General features: G+C 34.4%; 1 protein-coding gene and 1 pseudogene across 1 annotated transcript; both read right to left on the bottom strand.

Moving 5' to 3' along the window:
- Positions 1–696: 696 nt before the first annotated feature.
- On the bottom strand, positions 697–5,099 carry LOC130721070 (uncharacterized; annotated as a pseudogene).
- Positions 5,100–9,795: 4,696 nt separating this feature from the next.
- LOC130718767 (GRAS family protein RAM1-like) lies at positions 9,796–11,535 on the bottom strand. Its single transcript, XM_057569391.1, has one exon. The coding sequence runs from the start codon at positions 11,385–11,387 to the stop codon at positions 10,008–10,010; it is 1,380 nt and encodes a 459-aa protein (XP_057425374.1). The 5' UTR covers positions 11,388–11,535; the 3' UTR covers positions 9,796–10,007.
- Between the last annotated feature and the right edge of the window lie 5,304 nt (positions 11,536–16,839).

Genomic DNA, 16,839 nt, shown 5'->3' with positions numbered 1-16,839 from the left:
TTCTTGTTTAATAAAGGATTTCAATGTCTTGAAGATGATTGGTCTAGTCTAGCTAAATACAACCTGGTTCAGTTGCACCAATCCACACTCATCTGTCAACCTCACTACTAATGATATGCAGGCTGGCACCTCACTCCAGATCCAAAGAACCTCTAGCATCTTAGATTAGGACATCCCTCTCATGATAGACTTAGTTTGTTGAATAAGAAATTTCATTTCATTCCATTTAATAAATCCATTGAATGTGAAGGATTCCAAAAATGTTTTGGGTCTTATGATGTTCCACATGCAACTTCTTCTCTACTAAATAGACTTCCTATACCTGTGCTAAACAATCAACTAATCAAAAAGAGGTAATTGTCTCAAGGGATGTCCTTCTAATAGAAATTTGACCCATCTCCTACTTCACCTATATGACTGCCAGCTAACTTCACCTCCACCACACACAGATTATACCCCAGTTATTCCACCAACCACTCCACACCCACCAATAATCTAATTGTACCAACAGACCACAGGACACAACATACCCCAATCAGAATTCCTCAGAAAACCTCCACCATATCTCAGAGATTACCACTGCACCGGTGCACCCTTATCTTCCACCTCCAAAATAATTTTGAATCAATACACATAATGTCACTAACTTAAAAATCAAATGTTAGAGAGCAGCACTTCTGCAATAAAGGGAAAATGAAATTTAAATCAATTGAAACAGAAGTGCAATAAGGCAGCACTAAGAGAGAATGGAGGTACATCACCACTTTTCCTGTAAAGATATTTAACTAACGTGATTTTAATCCATGAAAAAAAAACTTACAATGAAATTCCTTAATTAAACTTGTATACATTTGAAGTTACTGCATGCTTAAGAATAGCTTACACAAAGAATTGGAATTGAAGTTTGAAAAATGAAAAGTGAGAGCATTTAAGGACGGTTTAAGTAAGTCAACGAAACTGTTGAGTAGTGATGAGCTTCAAGCCAGCCCTAGATGGTAAACCACAATATTTCTCCCTTAAAATTTCATCATCTTGGCAAGACCAAGTCAGTCCTCGTGGAGAGCTCGTTGACCACATGAACCTCTCAGAGAAAGGGTTCACTAAACTCTTCCGAAATTCCTCAACCGTCTCACTAAGCAACCCCTGCAGCAAGAACATTATGAGTTTACAATGAGAATGATACATGACAAAGAGATAGTTAGTTATAACTGTCAGTCAAAGAGTAAGAAAGTACCTCAGCCTTGGATTTTATTTTCAAGGTGACATCATCACTAAGCAGGACAATTTGTCCAACATTCTTCTCCTTTCTCTTATATAGAAGAGCAAACTCAAGTATGTTATCTTCTTCAACCTTTGAGCTCTTGGGACCAGGAAAAAACTGAGTCTTCTGAGGTGACGACGCAGGAAGGGGTGGAGCACTCAGCCTGCATTCCTCCATTGAGCTTTGGATATGAATCCACCACTTTGTGTTCTCCATGCATTCTTCAATCCAATCCAATGCCAAAGAAGCCGCTGAAGTTCTGCTAAAAAATCTGAATTGTGCCTTAATGCTGCCCAATTCCCTTATGACTGACATGAAAAAGTGTTCAGTCAGAACTATTTTTGTGAGAAACAACAGCATAACATTTCAGACAAAACAGATGGTAAAAAGGGTAAGCTATGATCTAAAAACTAATTACCAAATTTTGGAATGATTAAACGAGTCCCCTTGAGACCTTGTAGAAGCTGCAAAGCTTTCCTAGACTCCTTGTTCAGAAGAGATGCAGACAACCATGTCCCAGCTTCTTTTTCTTTTTTCACTAAATTGCTGCAAACAAAACAGATGTAATAATCTTTAGCATAGATGAACTCTTGATCCATTCACAACATAAGAAGGATGCATCATATGTTTTGTCTTACAGAAGGTTTAGTGCACTTTTCTGAAATCAGGCCACAATTACTGGCATCTTTAATGCTTTTTGCAGCAGAAACAGGACCACGGGTCCTTAATTTGCTATAGTCTTGAGAGTTTGTTAGTGATTGGAAAGGTACCCTTTTCACTGTGTTCTTTTTTAATTCCATATTATCGTGTTCAGGAGGAGCCAAGTTGATATGACTCTCAAGAGGCTTTCTTGGTGAACTCCATTGTTGGGCTACTTTTGGAGTCAGGTTATCTTTCTTTGAAATGGAGCTGATCCTTTCAGCTGAATAGATGTTACTAAAATTAGCCTTCAAAGCTTGTGAACTTTGTGATTTGGAATGCTTAATTTCTTCCAGCTTTCCTTTCTTTCTCATATACACGCCTGAGCCTGAGTTTTCCTTATTTGGAGAGAATATTTCTTCATCCAAAACAAAGAAAGGATCCTTTGCAACTGACTTAGTCTTGATATCCATTTCAACTTTGGTGTCAACCTTACCTTTGCTCATAAATTTACTCTTTCTGGTTCGAACCTGAGGAGCACTAGCAGCCTTCCCTCTTCTTGACCAAACATTACCAAAGCTTGAACTTTCCTTTGCTACTTCTTCTACACTGCTCTTAAGGATTTCCATCTCAGAGCATCCTGTCACGGCGATGAGAGATTGAGCGGTCTGGTTCTCGATCTTGTTTGTAATGCTCAGAACAGATTCCTGAGGCACTGAATAGTTCACTGGTTCTACTTGAAGTGTCGTGGGGCTGATGCTTCCCATGCACTTGTTTCTGGTGTCTTGAACTATTTCATCTGATTTATGAGTAGACTTCCCCTTCTCCGTTGCTTCTACATGGCTTTCCAGGATTTCCACCTTATTAGACTGAGAGGTCTGGCTCTCTTGCTTGTTTGTTATCTCTAGATCAGCTTCCTGAAGCATTGAAGAATTTGGTGATACCACTCGAAATGATTTTTCATTATCTTCACCTATTTCAGCAAGTGAGTTACCTTCACAGGATTTACCACTCATATGCAACTTTGACTTCAACTCCTTGCCACATTCATTTTGTTTTTCTCCATCCGGCAATGAATCTGCAACAACTTCTTCAACAATCTTGATTTTCTGAAATCCGGTTACAGGATTAGCTTCCTCAGTCAGCAAAGATGTGCTTTCATAATTGAAAATTCTTGCTCCAGTAGTTAAAATATCTTCAATCCTGTCATCATCTTCATCTGTGCATCCTATTTCATATTCTTCAGGTAAAACAGTAACTGCAGTGACCCCTTTTTCATCAAAAGATGCAGGATCTATATATTTAATGCATTTGTTTCCAATATCCTCAAGGACTTCAACTAGTGAATTCCTTTGCTCATGGCAGGATTTAGCATTTGGATCATGCATCTTTGACTTATACTTTCTACAACATATATCTTGCTCTTCTCCATAGGATGGAGAATCCATTGAAACTCCCTCAACAACCTTGATTTGAGGAAATCTAGAATCAGGAATATCTTTACCAAGTACCGAACATGAGTTCTCGAAATTGGAAGTTCTTGCTCCAGTAGTGAAAGTATCTTCATCTTCAACATTGTCATTATATCTGAGTGTGCGTCCAAATCCAGATTCATTAGGAATTTCAGGCACTTCAGCATCACATTCTTCATCAAGATATGCAGGATCAATATTTGAAAGCAAGCTGAGCCAATGCTTTTCAATGGAAGGTAGTTGTGTATGGAGTGAACCTTGAAATTGCTTCATATTGGTTCCCTTGACAGACTCCACAGCTGGCAGACAAATGTTGTGTTTCAAATATTCTCTCAATGTGCAAAACAAATTAGTTTCCTCAGGCATCTCTAATTCAGGTAAAGCTTCACTTTTCTCCTTGTTATCAAATTCCTCAACAGTTTGCACATAAGGTGGGGATAGAACATGTTTTTGAAAGCCACACAGTTTATCTTCAATTTCAGAGTTTGGAGCCAAATATGATGTTTCAGTTCCTCTCAGAACTTCAAAATCTTCATCTTTAGACTGGCCCTTCCTCATCATTTCTTCATCACAACAAACAGGAATCCCTTGTTCCACACTGAGTTTCAAATTCTCATCCGATCTCGGGTCCTGCAAGCTCAAACCAAAAAGAGAGAAAAATCAAAGATACTAACATTTAACATTGCTTAACAAACACCCTGAATGAATAAAAAATAATCAAACCACTCCTTCTCAAGCTCCTATACAATTAATTCAACAAACTTGGAAAACTATTTCAGCTCTGAAAAAAAATTCATCATCCTAAGTGAATGAATAACAAATAATCAGACCACTCCTCCTCAAGCTCCTAGACATTAATTCAACAAACTTGGAAAACTATTTCAGTTCTGAAAAAGGGGTGAGTATTCAATGATAATTTGTGCTTTTTAAGCTATACCTATATATATATATATATATATATATATTAAATTAAATGCTGTGTTTTCTAAGAACATCAAAGTGAACAATTAAGAAAGACAAATGAAATGAAAATCAAATAAAATCAAGAACAATGTGGCTCTTTTCAAAAACATAAAGAGAAATAGATAAAAAGCATACCTTAACAAAGGGAACCCAGCTGAGACGATAAAGCCTAGTGGAAATCCCAAGTGTGAAGGTGTCACCTTCCTTGAGGTCCACACTCTCCCCTGGCTCAAGCTTCCTCCCACACACCCACGTTCCATGCACTGCCTCAACACAGAATCAAAACCCATCAAGAAACAACAAGAACAACGAAATATAAAACCATTGTGGTTTCGAAGGAACGTACCAGAAGACAAATCAACGAGGGAAAGGGTGCGAGAAGAAGGGGTGGAGAGAATCTTGAGGTGGAAGCGACTGATGCTGGGGTGAGTGAGGACTATGTTGCAATCTGGGTGTCTTCCAAGAACAAGGGTGTGGTTGTTGATCTTGTTGGGTACGATGAAGATGTTCTTGATGATTGAGTTGTTCTTGAAAACTGTCAATACTGGAATTCCACCTTCTCCTTCTTCTTCTTCTTCTTCTTCTTCTTGTTTTGAGATGTTACTGTTACTTTCTGCCATTGGAGAAGTGGTAGCAGCTTGTTTGGTTGGAGTTTCGAGAATGCAGAGAAACTGAGTATTTGGATTTTGACTATTTTCTAGTGAAGGGAACGTTGAGTTAGATAACGGCTATGATTTCATAAGCGTTTATTTTATTTCATATTTCAAAATCAAAGTAACCAAACGTTGGGGCCTTTTCTTTTCTTCTTCCTACCAACAAAATAAGGTTGTTTGGAAGTGTTTTCAATGATTTAATTGTTGAAAAAATTCTTGTAACATTTCATGAGAGATATGAAGCATTTATAAATTCGTTAGAGAACATAAATGATTCGTCTAAAATCACTTTGGCAGAAGCGATGTATGTTTTTCAAGTCTAAGAACAACGAAGGTTGATCGGAGAAAGTCGTGCTATTGAAGGTGTTTTTCCAACCAATTATCATGCCGCTAGATCCAAAAGAAATAATTTTTTTAAAGAAAAATCAACTAATAAGCAGTGAAATATTTCAAACAACCACAACGAAGACATAGGTAGATATAATTACTCACCTTGTGAACGTTGCGAAAGATGGGTAAAATATTCAGAAGGCCTTGAAATGCTAAGGTAAAAATAAGGAGCAAGAGTTTTTCATTTGATTCAATAAATGAGGAAAAAACTGAATTTCATGGTGATTTGAGCAACAAACCATAACTTTTCCTAGTGTAGGAGACGATGGAGAAGAAAAAGAAAGAGAAAGCCAAAATAGCAAATACGACAATAAGGGTGCTACTGTTGGACATGATGATGGTGCTGCTGCAATCGCCAACGTTTTTGGTAACTAGCTAGTCAAAAGGTCAAGAACTTCAATGACATGTCCAAATGACAAGATCTCAAGGACCAGTTTAAATTTCTAGACCGCCTAATGATCAAAGTCCTCTACATCATCACATCTACTCAACACATTACTATGTTCATCCACTTCATGCTCTCATTTACAACAAAAACCAAATAGTGTAGCGTATTATATATGCACCTCTGCAACTGTATTCCTATGCACATGTGATGCGTCCATGGAATGAAACTGAGCCTCCAGAAGCGCATATTCTTGCATGGTTGATCTATGAAATTGGAGAAATTGAACATCTGTAGTCTCCAAGGCAAAGAGGAATGTTGAAAGCGTGTCTTTGAATGCTTTTAAATTTATTTGAATTTGAATAAGTTCGATTTTAGTTTGTTAGTAAATGAGATATTTTTTGTTTATTATGATTAGGTATGAGGCACTTTCTAAAATTATGAGAATTTATCTTCTATTTTATTATTTTCAGGGGTATTTAAATTCAAATAGCATCAATAAAATATTTATCATTTGCATCAATTATTTTTATATAGATATTTCTATATAGACCGACATGGAAAAAGGAGTGACATTAAAAATAGTGTGCGGCGGCAACCAATTACACACTAAATTTATAAGTGCATAACACAAATCATACATTCCGCAAATTGAAAACTCGATAGGAGATGCAATGAATATATAACGGGGTGGTGAAAAAGTAATAGCCTTCATTTTGAGTTTTAAACGTAGAAGTTTGAACTTCAAAGGTAAATTTATAAGTGCGTGCGTTCATTTTGAGTTTTAACCGTTCAAAGGTAAGTGCACTGCTTCTCCATTATTAGAATTAGGGAGGTTTAACTTAACCCAAAACCTAACTCAAGAGTTAAGGATTACTTGACCCTTTATAAACATTTGTTTGATCATATCTCTAGTAAATATGAGACTTCTAACACACATTCTCACGCTCACAGCTGGACATCTGGAGCATGAAATGAACATATATTTGGTTCACCCGTTGATGTTCATTCCACGCTCCAAATGTTCAACCTTGATTTTAAATGTGAGTAATCCTCAACTCTTAAGCTAATTCTTGAGTTGAGTTAAATCTCCCGAATTTTAATACTCATCCACCTTTCACCAACATGATGTCTGATACTTCTTCACCACCACTTATTTGGGTACTGGGTACCTTGTTTAAGGCCAAAAAAAAAAAGACTTCCATCCAGAAAATGGTCATGATCATGGGTCACGAACCCCCAAAGAGATAGCAAATTGTGATCTACTAGTACAAGCTAGTAAATGTCGACTATATACACATGCCTGTCTACATAGGAGACATGGAAAAGAAAGTGTAGCTAGCTAGCTGCATTTATATGCTCCTGGTCATTAATAGCATCTGCTACATGTGTCAAACTAGATGGAGTTTGGTTCCATGAGAACTTGAACCTCTGCACGAGGTGCAGTTTTATTCCAATTTTCTGCCATACATAATGTTCCTTTTTCTTTTGTTCGTTTCATTAATAGATCAATTTTTTGTTTTACAGATCCCAATTAATCCAGGGTTGATGACATGCACTCACACTTATCAACATCGATCTTTGCTGCTAAAATTAGCATCCCTCTAGCTATGACAGATTTGTGAGTATTCCATCTAATTCTGTTTTGCACAAATTAACATGAGACAATTCCCAATTTGGCACAAAAGTTATAACAATCATATATGCCTGGTGACACACACAAACATTAATCGGATCAACACGAATAAGCAAAGATATTCAGGTACATGCTACAACGATCCTACATGTATATATAGAGAATATATCATAGCTAGCTAGGCATAGGAACTTTCAGCAGGCATTTCGTGTCATTTGGGTTACATTGCGCGTTAAGTCTCTATATTTCCAAACGTTTTTACTTTTATGAAAGTTAGTTTCAGAAGGTTTTCAAACGTTTTTACTTTTATATCAATTATCACTTGGACCAACAACTTATTTTTTTTGTTGTTTATGGATATTTTTCATATAAAACAATTTTGTTTGAGCTGAAAACCTTTTAATTTACATCAAGATAAAACTAACTTTCAATGAAGGTTTTTCCATCCACATGACTTGAACTTGATACTTTGCTTAAGAAAAATTAAGCACGAACCACTTTAACCAACTAATTATTTTAGCATACACAATAAATAATTTTAAAAAATAACACTGAAGACTATTTGAAAGTAATTATGGTAAGGAAGTAAATTGGTATAATAATCGGTGAATTATGTGGTATCCAAAATTTATGTTCGCGCGAGCTGAAAACATTTAAATTTATATCATAATGAAACTAAATCTCAATGAAGGTTTTTTCCATCCACAAGATTTGAACTCTTGTTTAAGAAAAATTAATCACGAACCACTTTAACCAACTAATTTATTTCAGCCATACACAATAAATAATTTTTAAAAATAACACTGAAGACTGAAAGTAATAATGGTAAGGAAGGATTTTTTTTTGAAAGTAATAATGGTAAGGAAGTAAATTGGTATAATAATTGTGAATTCTGTGGTACCAAAAAAATTTGTTCGAGCTAAAAACATTCAAATTTACATCATGATGAAACTAAGTCTCAATGAAAGTTTTTTTCATCTACAAGACTTGAACTTGATACCTTAGTTAAGAACAATCAAGCAAGAACTACTTAACCAACTATTTAGCTATACACAATAAATAATTTTAAAAAATAACATTGAAGACTATTTGAAAGTAATTATCGTAAGGAAGTAAATTGGTATAATAATCGGTGAATTATGTGGTACCCAAAAATTACTTTGGGTGTGATACTTGTAATAAGTGACCTATTAGATTATTGCCATATAGGATAAGGTTAAAACCCATCGAGACTTATTGAAGACATCTGGAGATCGGGATCGGCGAACGATGAAAATAATAGTGTACGACACCTCTACTTTAGAGCAAAATTTTGATGATGCAGAATAGAAGAATGGTTGAGAACTTTTTGAAGGATTACTTTGCAAATAATGATAATAATATTAACATTTAAAGTTTAGAGCATGTATGACTATAAAAAACCAAGTGGTGAAAGTAGAATTTATGATAAGGTCACTTCATCGGGTAGCCAATACACAATCTAAACCGTTCATCATTACAATTCAATAGTGAGTGTGATAATTCATAAACCATGAACTTATCTTTAAAAATCTATTAGTTTTGACTAGCTTATGATCTCATTAACCTCCCTCACTAATCAATATTCTTGTAATTGGTTGGAGTACCCATAGTACTCCCTTTCAATATCAATTTTGGCTTATCTAAAAAAAAAAATTCTTGTGATAAACTCTAAGGGATTGATCTAGTGGAATAAGACATGATTTTGTATCTAGCAGGCTCACTGGTGCTCTTGTGGTGAGGTAAATATAAATCTTTTATATGTATTCTTTGAGTCCGACAACTTTATTTCTCTATTTTGGATTAAGACATCATTCCATTGTTCTAACTTTTGTTTTAAAAAAAAAAAACATCATAATATTTTTGACTTGATAGTTATAAATATTTTAGGTTCTTTTGTTCCACCTTTCACTATCTTTGCGCAATACCATTTTTTGACTTTCATATACTTGTTGTCAAGGATAATAACAGTTCCCAACAGAAATGAAATATTCTTTATCTATTCCTATACTAAGACGATTCCTGAAGTACTCATCGGTAACTTCAAAAATCTTAGATTATACATAAAATGACATTTCAGGATAACAAGAAACCGCATCTTACTCAAGCAAACCTGAGTTTCACAAAAGATATGCATCAAAATCAACTTCTATATATTTTTCACATGATCAATTCTTCAATATAATTGCCCATAGAAGTTACTCATAGAAGTTTTAGAATCAATTTTAGAAGAATATTCAAACATACACATGTATGTTCATGACTTGATCTAGGGTTCTTCAACTTCCCTCTTAAGAAAAAGGAAAAAATTAGGGTTCATACTCACATCATGCTAAAAATGTAATTAAGGAAGAGAAAGTGAACAACATTCCGAAATTAATATATGATATATATGCTTCATATATTTATATACCTGAATCCTTACTTGAACAATAATAGCTACCATCTAAGGAAAGCTTCCAAGACATCATAAATAAAATATCATAGCTAGCTAGCAAAAGAAAACAGATCAAAATATTAGGTAATCATTCATCATTTTGAGAGCAGATTATTACCAAAATGATGAAAAAGGGTTAGAAGACACACTCTATCAGAGTGGTTGCCATGCTGATACTGTAAGTAGAAACCTATTTTGCCACCCTAATGAGATAGCCCTTCCTTCATCTCTTTCAGAAACCCTGAAACCCCCACCACCACCTCCATCTTCCTCAAACTGTAGTGGACAATAATTAGTCCTCATCTTCAAAAGCAATTTGGCTTGAATCATAGACTTTGAGCTTATTTTCATTCCACCAAACCCATGATTCTCCATTCTCAACTTCCATGTCTCCATCCTCTCATATTTTGGACAATCCCCAACACCATCAACATCATAGTTGAGCATGCTCTTGATCTCTTTCCCAAGAAGCTTCTTCTCAATCCTCAACCTCTCAGCACTCTCCAATGGAAGACAATCATCCAAAGAATCAAACATGGCTGCAAAGTAGTGAAGAGAATCAGTGAACCTTGACAAGAATGTTCTAGAACACCTCCCACCTTCTTGCTCCACAAGCACAACAATGGAAGGGTTAAGGGAATGAACAAATCCCAATGTGTCAGAAACCTTCATGAAACAGCTCAAAGTGTTTAGATAAGAAACCAAGTTAACCGCCACAGTTTCATTCTTTTTCTTCCTCAAGTTAATCACCCTTGACCCTCTCAACAAGCCTTGGAACTCGAAAACAAGGTTGTGAAACCCTTTTGAGAAGCTAACTAGTCTTGATTCAGTTTCTTGAAGCTCCTTCATGTTTTTTCCAAACCCTGTGATCCTGAGTGAGATTCTGTTGTTGCTTGTGGCTTTTTCTGAGAGGGATTGGATGAGTGAAGGCCATTGGAAGCCATAGGAGACATCAAAGTCAATGACATGAAGGGATTTGTTGTTTTTCTGTTCTTCTTTCTCAAAGGCTTCTAAGATGGCTTGGTTTGCTGTGAAGTGAGCAAACTGGTAGTAAGGTGAGACTCTGTAGAGATCTGTGAAGGCTAAGAACTCTTCATCACTTGTTGGCTCCTCCATCACCATGTCATAGAATGGAGATTTTTTTGTGAGGAGCTTTGCAACTAAGCCATCTGCAAAATAGGCCACCACTCTTTGAACTGAGTCACCTGTTAGGGAAACTGTTTGGTACAAATCTGTGAGATTCTCCAAAGAGGCATCCAAGTTGGTTTCATCAACTGAAGTAGCTGTTGTGAGAAGCAAGTGGATTAAGGGAAGACCATTATTCTCATCTTTTCTCCTTTGATCTTGTCTCAGCATTTGCTCTCTCATTTGGAGAAGCCTGAAGATTTTCCCTTCACAGCCTTCGTAGGTGTTTCTTGTAACACTCACACAAACACCACTTTCCCTTGTTGTTTTTCCTTTCCTCTTTCTCTCTCTATCAGCAGGAACTGAGAGGCTCAGATTCAGAAGCTCCTCTTCCTCTGAATCTTCCATATCTGAAAAATAGAAGCAAAAGAGATGAAGAGAGAAATTAAAGAGTGTGTGTGAGATAGTCTGAGTAATCTATGGTGATGCTAGGTTGTGGACTTTTTATAAGGGAAGAAGATCTCACAAAAAATCCCTCATGTCATGACATGGCTATGGCTATATATAGGACCAAGAAAGAAACCAAGATAAAAGTATCACATATTTTTTCACCGTTTGTATAGCTTAGTTGGTAACGTAGATTAAGTATGTTTGAAGAGTTTTTAAGTTTGATCCTCAAACAATTCTCCCGTAGAAATAATGAAGAGAATTTTAAGTGTGACTAAATCTTAAATATCTTAAATTTAATTAGATCTTTATCTAAATGGTGATTGGATACCAAATAATAATTTATGTATACTAAAAAAAATTAATTAAGACGGAGAGATTAAGAAGAAGGGTATCTTTTTATTCTTTAGAATCAGTGTCTTGGGTCAGGAAAACACATTGATCTTTTCATTATTATAATATTGGACTGCTTTTGAAATAATAATGGATTAGTAAAAGGGGTTTCTTTCTACTCCTTTGGTAGTTGAGAAGGCTTAGAAGATGCCATATGCATTGGACAAGAGACAGCGGTGTCAATGGGGAATCAAACGTACCGTCCTTCCACAATTGTCTTTATACAAACTACTTTTCCTTCTAATTAACATTGCCTTAACAAGTTAATACCCTTCATGATCATATTCCTTTTCTCCACTAGACATATCCCTTTCCTTAATTTGATCAATTACCTCGCTAGAGTTTCATGTTATGAACTAAGAATTCTATGACATGTTTTGTGTCATACTATCAAATTTAATTTTCTTCTATCAAAATGAATTCTGAAAAACAAGCTATATATAAGAGGTTTTTTATAGATTTAATTTTTTGATTTCAGAATTAATTGTAGCAAAATTTACAAATATACAAATAATAAATACGATTCCTATATGCTACATGCTATGGCTATATCATTAATTACTTGTTGTCAAACCATTGAGAATAAGGACTATATTTGAAAAGAAATAAACTAGGCTAGTCAATGACAAGCATCTTGATCATATTTGAGATTTTTATTCATATTGCCTTTGATGGAAACAAAGAACTTGGGATTCCTTATATATTCTTCTCAACATGGTTTGTAATTGACACAATTTAGAGCGACTATCAAGGATTTTGGCTTTCTCATGATATATTCCTTATGTACATAGGGATCCTCTGCAAGGAAACTTTTTGACACTTTCTCACTCGTCATAATATGCGATGACAAATGGATGCTAACAAAAAGTGACCCATGCAACTTTACCCGTGTGAGATGAGAGACCATATTTTTCTTTATGAATGTGCTCTATCTTTATAACCTATATATGCTTATTCAAATGGATTATCTTCTTTTGGTAGTAAAACGTGGACTGTGCCTGAATGGAAGAAAAAGGATTTAGTTACTTTGAAACCACAAAGCATCTAGGGAAACTTGATCATACTAGGCAATATATTTCAACTTTTAGCGCTCTCTCTATATCTCTCTCTCTAAGCATCCATGGACAACAATGTAGCATGTCACTTAGCATGTAATTCTTAAAATTTCTCATGTAACATTTTATTTATTTCAGATGACCATCATCACTAGGTTTGCATTTCACCAATAATAATATAGAAAGAGTTTATTTTTTGCACAAGGTATATTTGTTGATCAGCCTCGTTATCCATATATATCTATATGTTTAATTAGATTTAGAACTGTCTGATTAAATGATATACTTAATTACTTATTAAGGTGATCAGGGATGATTAATTTTTTGGGTTACATAGGAAGATTAAGGGATGATTAATTATTTTTCAAACATATTTAACTAATAAATACTTAAAATATATAACCAAGAAATTTAAATAAGTTTGGTTATAAATTTAATTATAACTTTGAAATGATTAGGTTAATTTGTGTAAAGAATCTATTTGTAATAATTTCCCAGGCTATCAATCATTCACCATACATAGAAAATCATTTTCCCGTGTAGAAAGGAAAAGAAGGAGTTATTCCATGGGAGTTGGTATTGGTGTTTGAAATAGTCATAGGTAACAGTGCTGGATTCTATTAAGGTCACATCAAACAGGGGAATTGTTTTCCCAAGGGGGTTTTCTCCCAGTAAGGTTTTAATGAGGCCTTTTTTATAAAGCCTTTTTCCATTGGGGTATGGGGTGGGTTAGTTTTGGTTGTAGTAGGTTGCCTTGTATTGTTCTCGTTTCAGTCTTTTTCCCTTCTTTCTTCCTTACTTGTATTGGGATTGAAGTACCCCTTGTACTTCTTTTCAATATAATTCATATTGCTTATAAAAAAAACATCAAACAGGGAAAAGTTCTTAATTCCTGATTGTCTTGTTAATGGAAGACACATTACTTGCTATTACTATGCTCCAAATAAGACACATTAATGAACATATGCGGCCGTTAATGCCTGACATGTGGCAGTTTCTTGGATGCACTAATTTACCAGAATATATAACTAATAACTAAAGAGGATTATAAAAATAATTTTTCACAAGTGATAGCCAGACATACAAATAGTGTAGACATACAAATAATACAGACATCCAACAGATTTTTTCAATTTTCTTTTATATTTATCTTTAACATATATCATATTTATTACTCATATATCTTCTTCTAAACTGAGATATCTACATTATGTGAAGGATTTTCCTTTCAATATCAATATACAAAGAAAGGAAAATAAAAGAGAGAATGAATATAGAGAAGTAAGAAAGAAGAGAAAAACCCAAGTGCAAGGAAGGTCTTTGTCTGAAGCTGATGAATGGAAAGGTAAAACGAGGAAGGAAAGAAGGAAAAGTGGTAAGGTGGAAAAACATGCCTTGGTGTCAGATAAACCCACGTGAGGCCTCTCTGTTACCCCATGTCAAAGACAAAAATGAAATTATCTTTTTAAAAAATTTAATTTTCTTTCACCTTTTGCGTGAGAAAATAGATCAAAAAGAAAAAAAATGAAGAAAAACAAAGAAAAAAGCATTAGGGGTACGTGCGTGTAAAAGATAGCATGAAGTGGACAGAAGAGAAGGGCATGATCTGAATATCTCTCTCATTCAGGTTAGAGAAAATTTTGGAGTGTGTCAGACAACCCCACGTGAGGGTTTCTCATGGCTCTCTTTTCTCAAGAAACAAACAGAAAATTTGTATATGTGTTTTAATTTTATTTTAATTTCCTTTGCGTGAGCATGCAGTGTTTGCGTGCTGAGATGAAAAAGAAGAGGGTAAGCTGGAAGGAGTGGTGGGGGTTGAATTGAAGAGTGAAGGTCTGCATAGCAATCGTGTCTGTCAGTAGTCATCAAATTGATGGATGGGGAAAGAGCAGTGGAGTAAGTAACTCATCACTCATCAACCCCACCACAACTCTTTTCCTTTCCAATTTCCATACCTCACACCAAGCCAAAGATCGACATAATAAAATGATCATATAATTCTTAATTAATTACCCATAAGCTAGATTATAAAAAGAATGTTAGGTATATGTTTTAATTTGATTCCATGCACGTTTATCATTATTAGAATTTTTTCTATATATACTCCTATGATCGATCAACTTTTGTGTTTATTTGTTTAAATGTTAAATTTCCCTATTACTATATGAGAAATGGGAAACAGACACAAAATAGAGAAATGGAGATCATAAAGTCAAATTACACGACCAAATTCAAGATCTTTAATAACGACATAGGGTACTTTAATGAGAAATAGATAGACAACATGTATTTATATCTCAATACTATATTCATTTACTTTGAGAAAAAATTTAAAAGCAAATAAAAATCTCAAATGGAGAATCATCAATATGATATGTGAGTTGTGCAAGTTTACAAACCGATGCTAGCGCGTAATGTTAGTCTGCACTCAAAGTTAACTTCAGGTCATTTAATGTGATTGTCAACGCTGATGCTAAAAGCATATGCTAATTAGTGATTTTCTTATAATTATCTCAGATGTAAAAGCTTATTGTAAATTAGTGATTTTTTTGCTTGTAAAAAATCCTTATAGTTATAGAAAAAAAATGTAAGTATATTCAAGCATGAGATCTTAACTCACTTTTACAAAAAATGAAATTTATTCACAATTTTTGTAACATTGATGCAAACACTAGTCTAAGTATAACCAGGATAGTTTGGAGATATGTATACAAATGTGTGAACATCATGGATGCATACACGTGTTGTCTTGATTATAGTATTAATTTTAACTTTACATGTTATTTTTTACTTTTTGCTTATCCGCAACCCTTATACGCTAACAAATCATGAAACTTACTCGAGTAGTAAAAATTGTAGTATCATTTTATAAACAGGGAAAGAAATTAATGTAATAATCTTGTGGGTGGCCCTCCCTCACATTCACATTCACATATATGACATGATCCGTGAAATAATGGGTATGTAGGTTTTTGAGTATCGGGAACACCTTTATTTAATTGGAGACACCAGCATCCAGATGTTAGTTGTCTGCATCCTATGATGCAAACTATTTGCTTCTACAACTGTTGTCTTCGATCACTGATCTCTTATAAATTAATACCAGTAGTTTAATCAACAATATAATATGTTCAACATAGTTAGTAGAGAGTTAAATTTTTTAAGTATTTAGGTTTTATTTTTGAACAATGTATATGAAAAAGAATTTGTTAAAATAAATCTATCCGATTAAGTGATTTCAGAATTTCGAAAAAATTAGTCTCATAATTTTCCTGGTTTTGAGATACCTAAATGCAACCAAAAGAATTTAATAGTAGTTGTTTGGTTGAGGATGCATGGTGGGTGTAATTATGAACAGTAGTACTATGAGTTTAGGGGATCTTCCTGATATTACGATTCTTGCACTCCAACTCTTGGCATCTTTGACACTCTCTAAATAGCAATAATGACTTTGTGTGTGCGCTATCATTAGCAATGGAGAGATGCTATGCCCTATGACTTATGAGTGGAGAGGATCCATGAGTTGTTCTCTCTTTTATATATATTTATATATATATATATATATATATATATATATATCCTTGGAGATCGCAATAGTTACATTTAAAAACTCTGTTAATTCTACATGCTTATACTATATATTATCCCTTGTATTTTTTATTTAATAATTATCTTGAGCACTTTTGATATTATTTAATGAAACTTTGCTTTTCCCTTGCGTTTTCAATTGTCAATTGTAGATATTAAACTTTCAATGTTGCGAAGATCCGTTTTCTATTTCCTTTTAGAAGGTTCTCAATATGACCAAATCACCAAGAAGTTGAGAGAGGGGGCCGCAGCAAAGAGTAGTGATCATCATAATAAGGATGCTATTTCAAGTGTTATCATATATTAATCACACCTCTCATATTAATTAAATCATTTATCACATTTTTACTTTCTCTCTTTTCTTCTTATCTCTTTTC

The sequence above is a fragment of the Lotus japonicus genome, chromosome 5 (genome assembly GCF_012489685.1).
Source record: "Lotus japonicus ecotype B-129 chromosome 5, LjGifu_v1.2".
NCBI lineage: Eukaryota > Viridiplantae > Streptophyta > Magnoliopsida > Fabales > Fabaceae > Lotus > Lotus japonicus.
The sequence above is the reverse complement of the archived record's forward strand: the minus strand, read 5'-3'. Positions and strand labels throughout refer to the sequence as shown.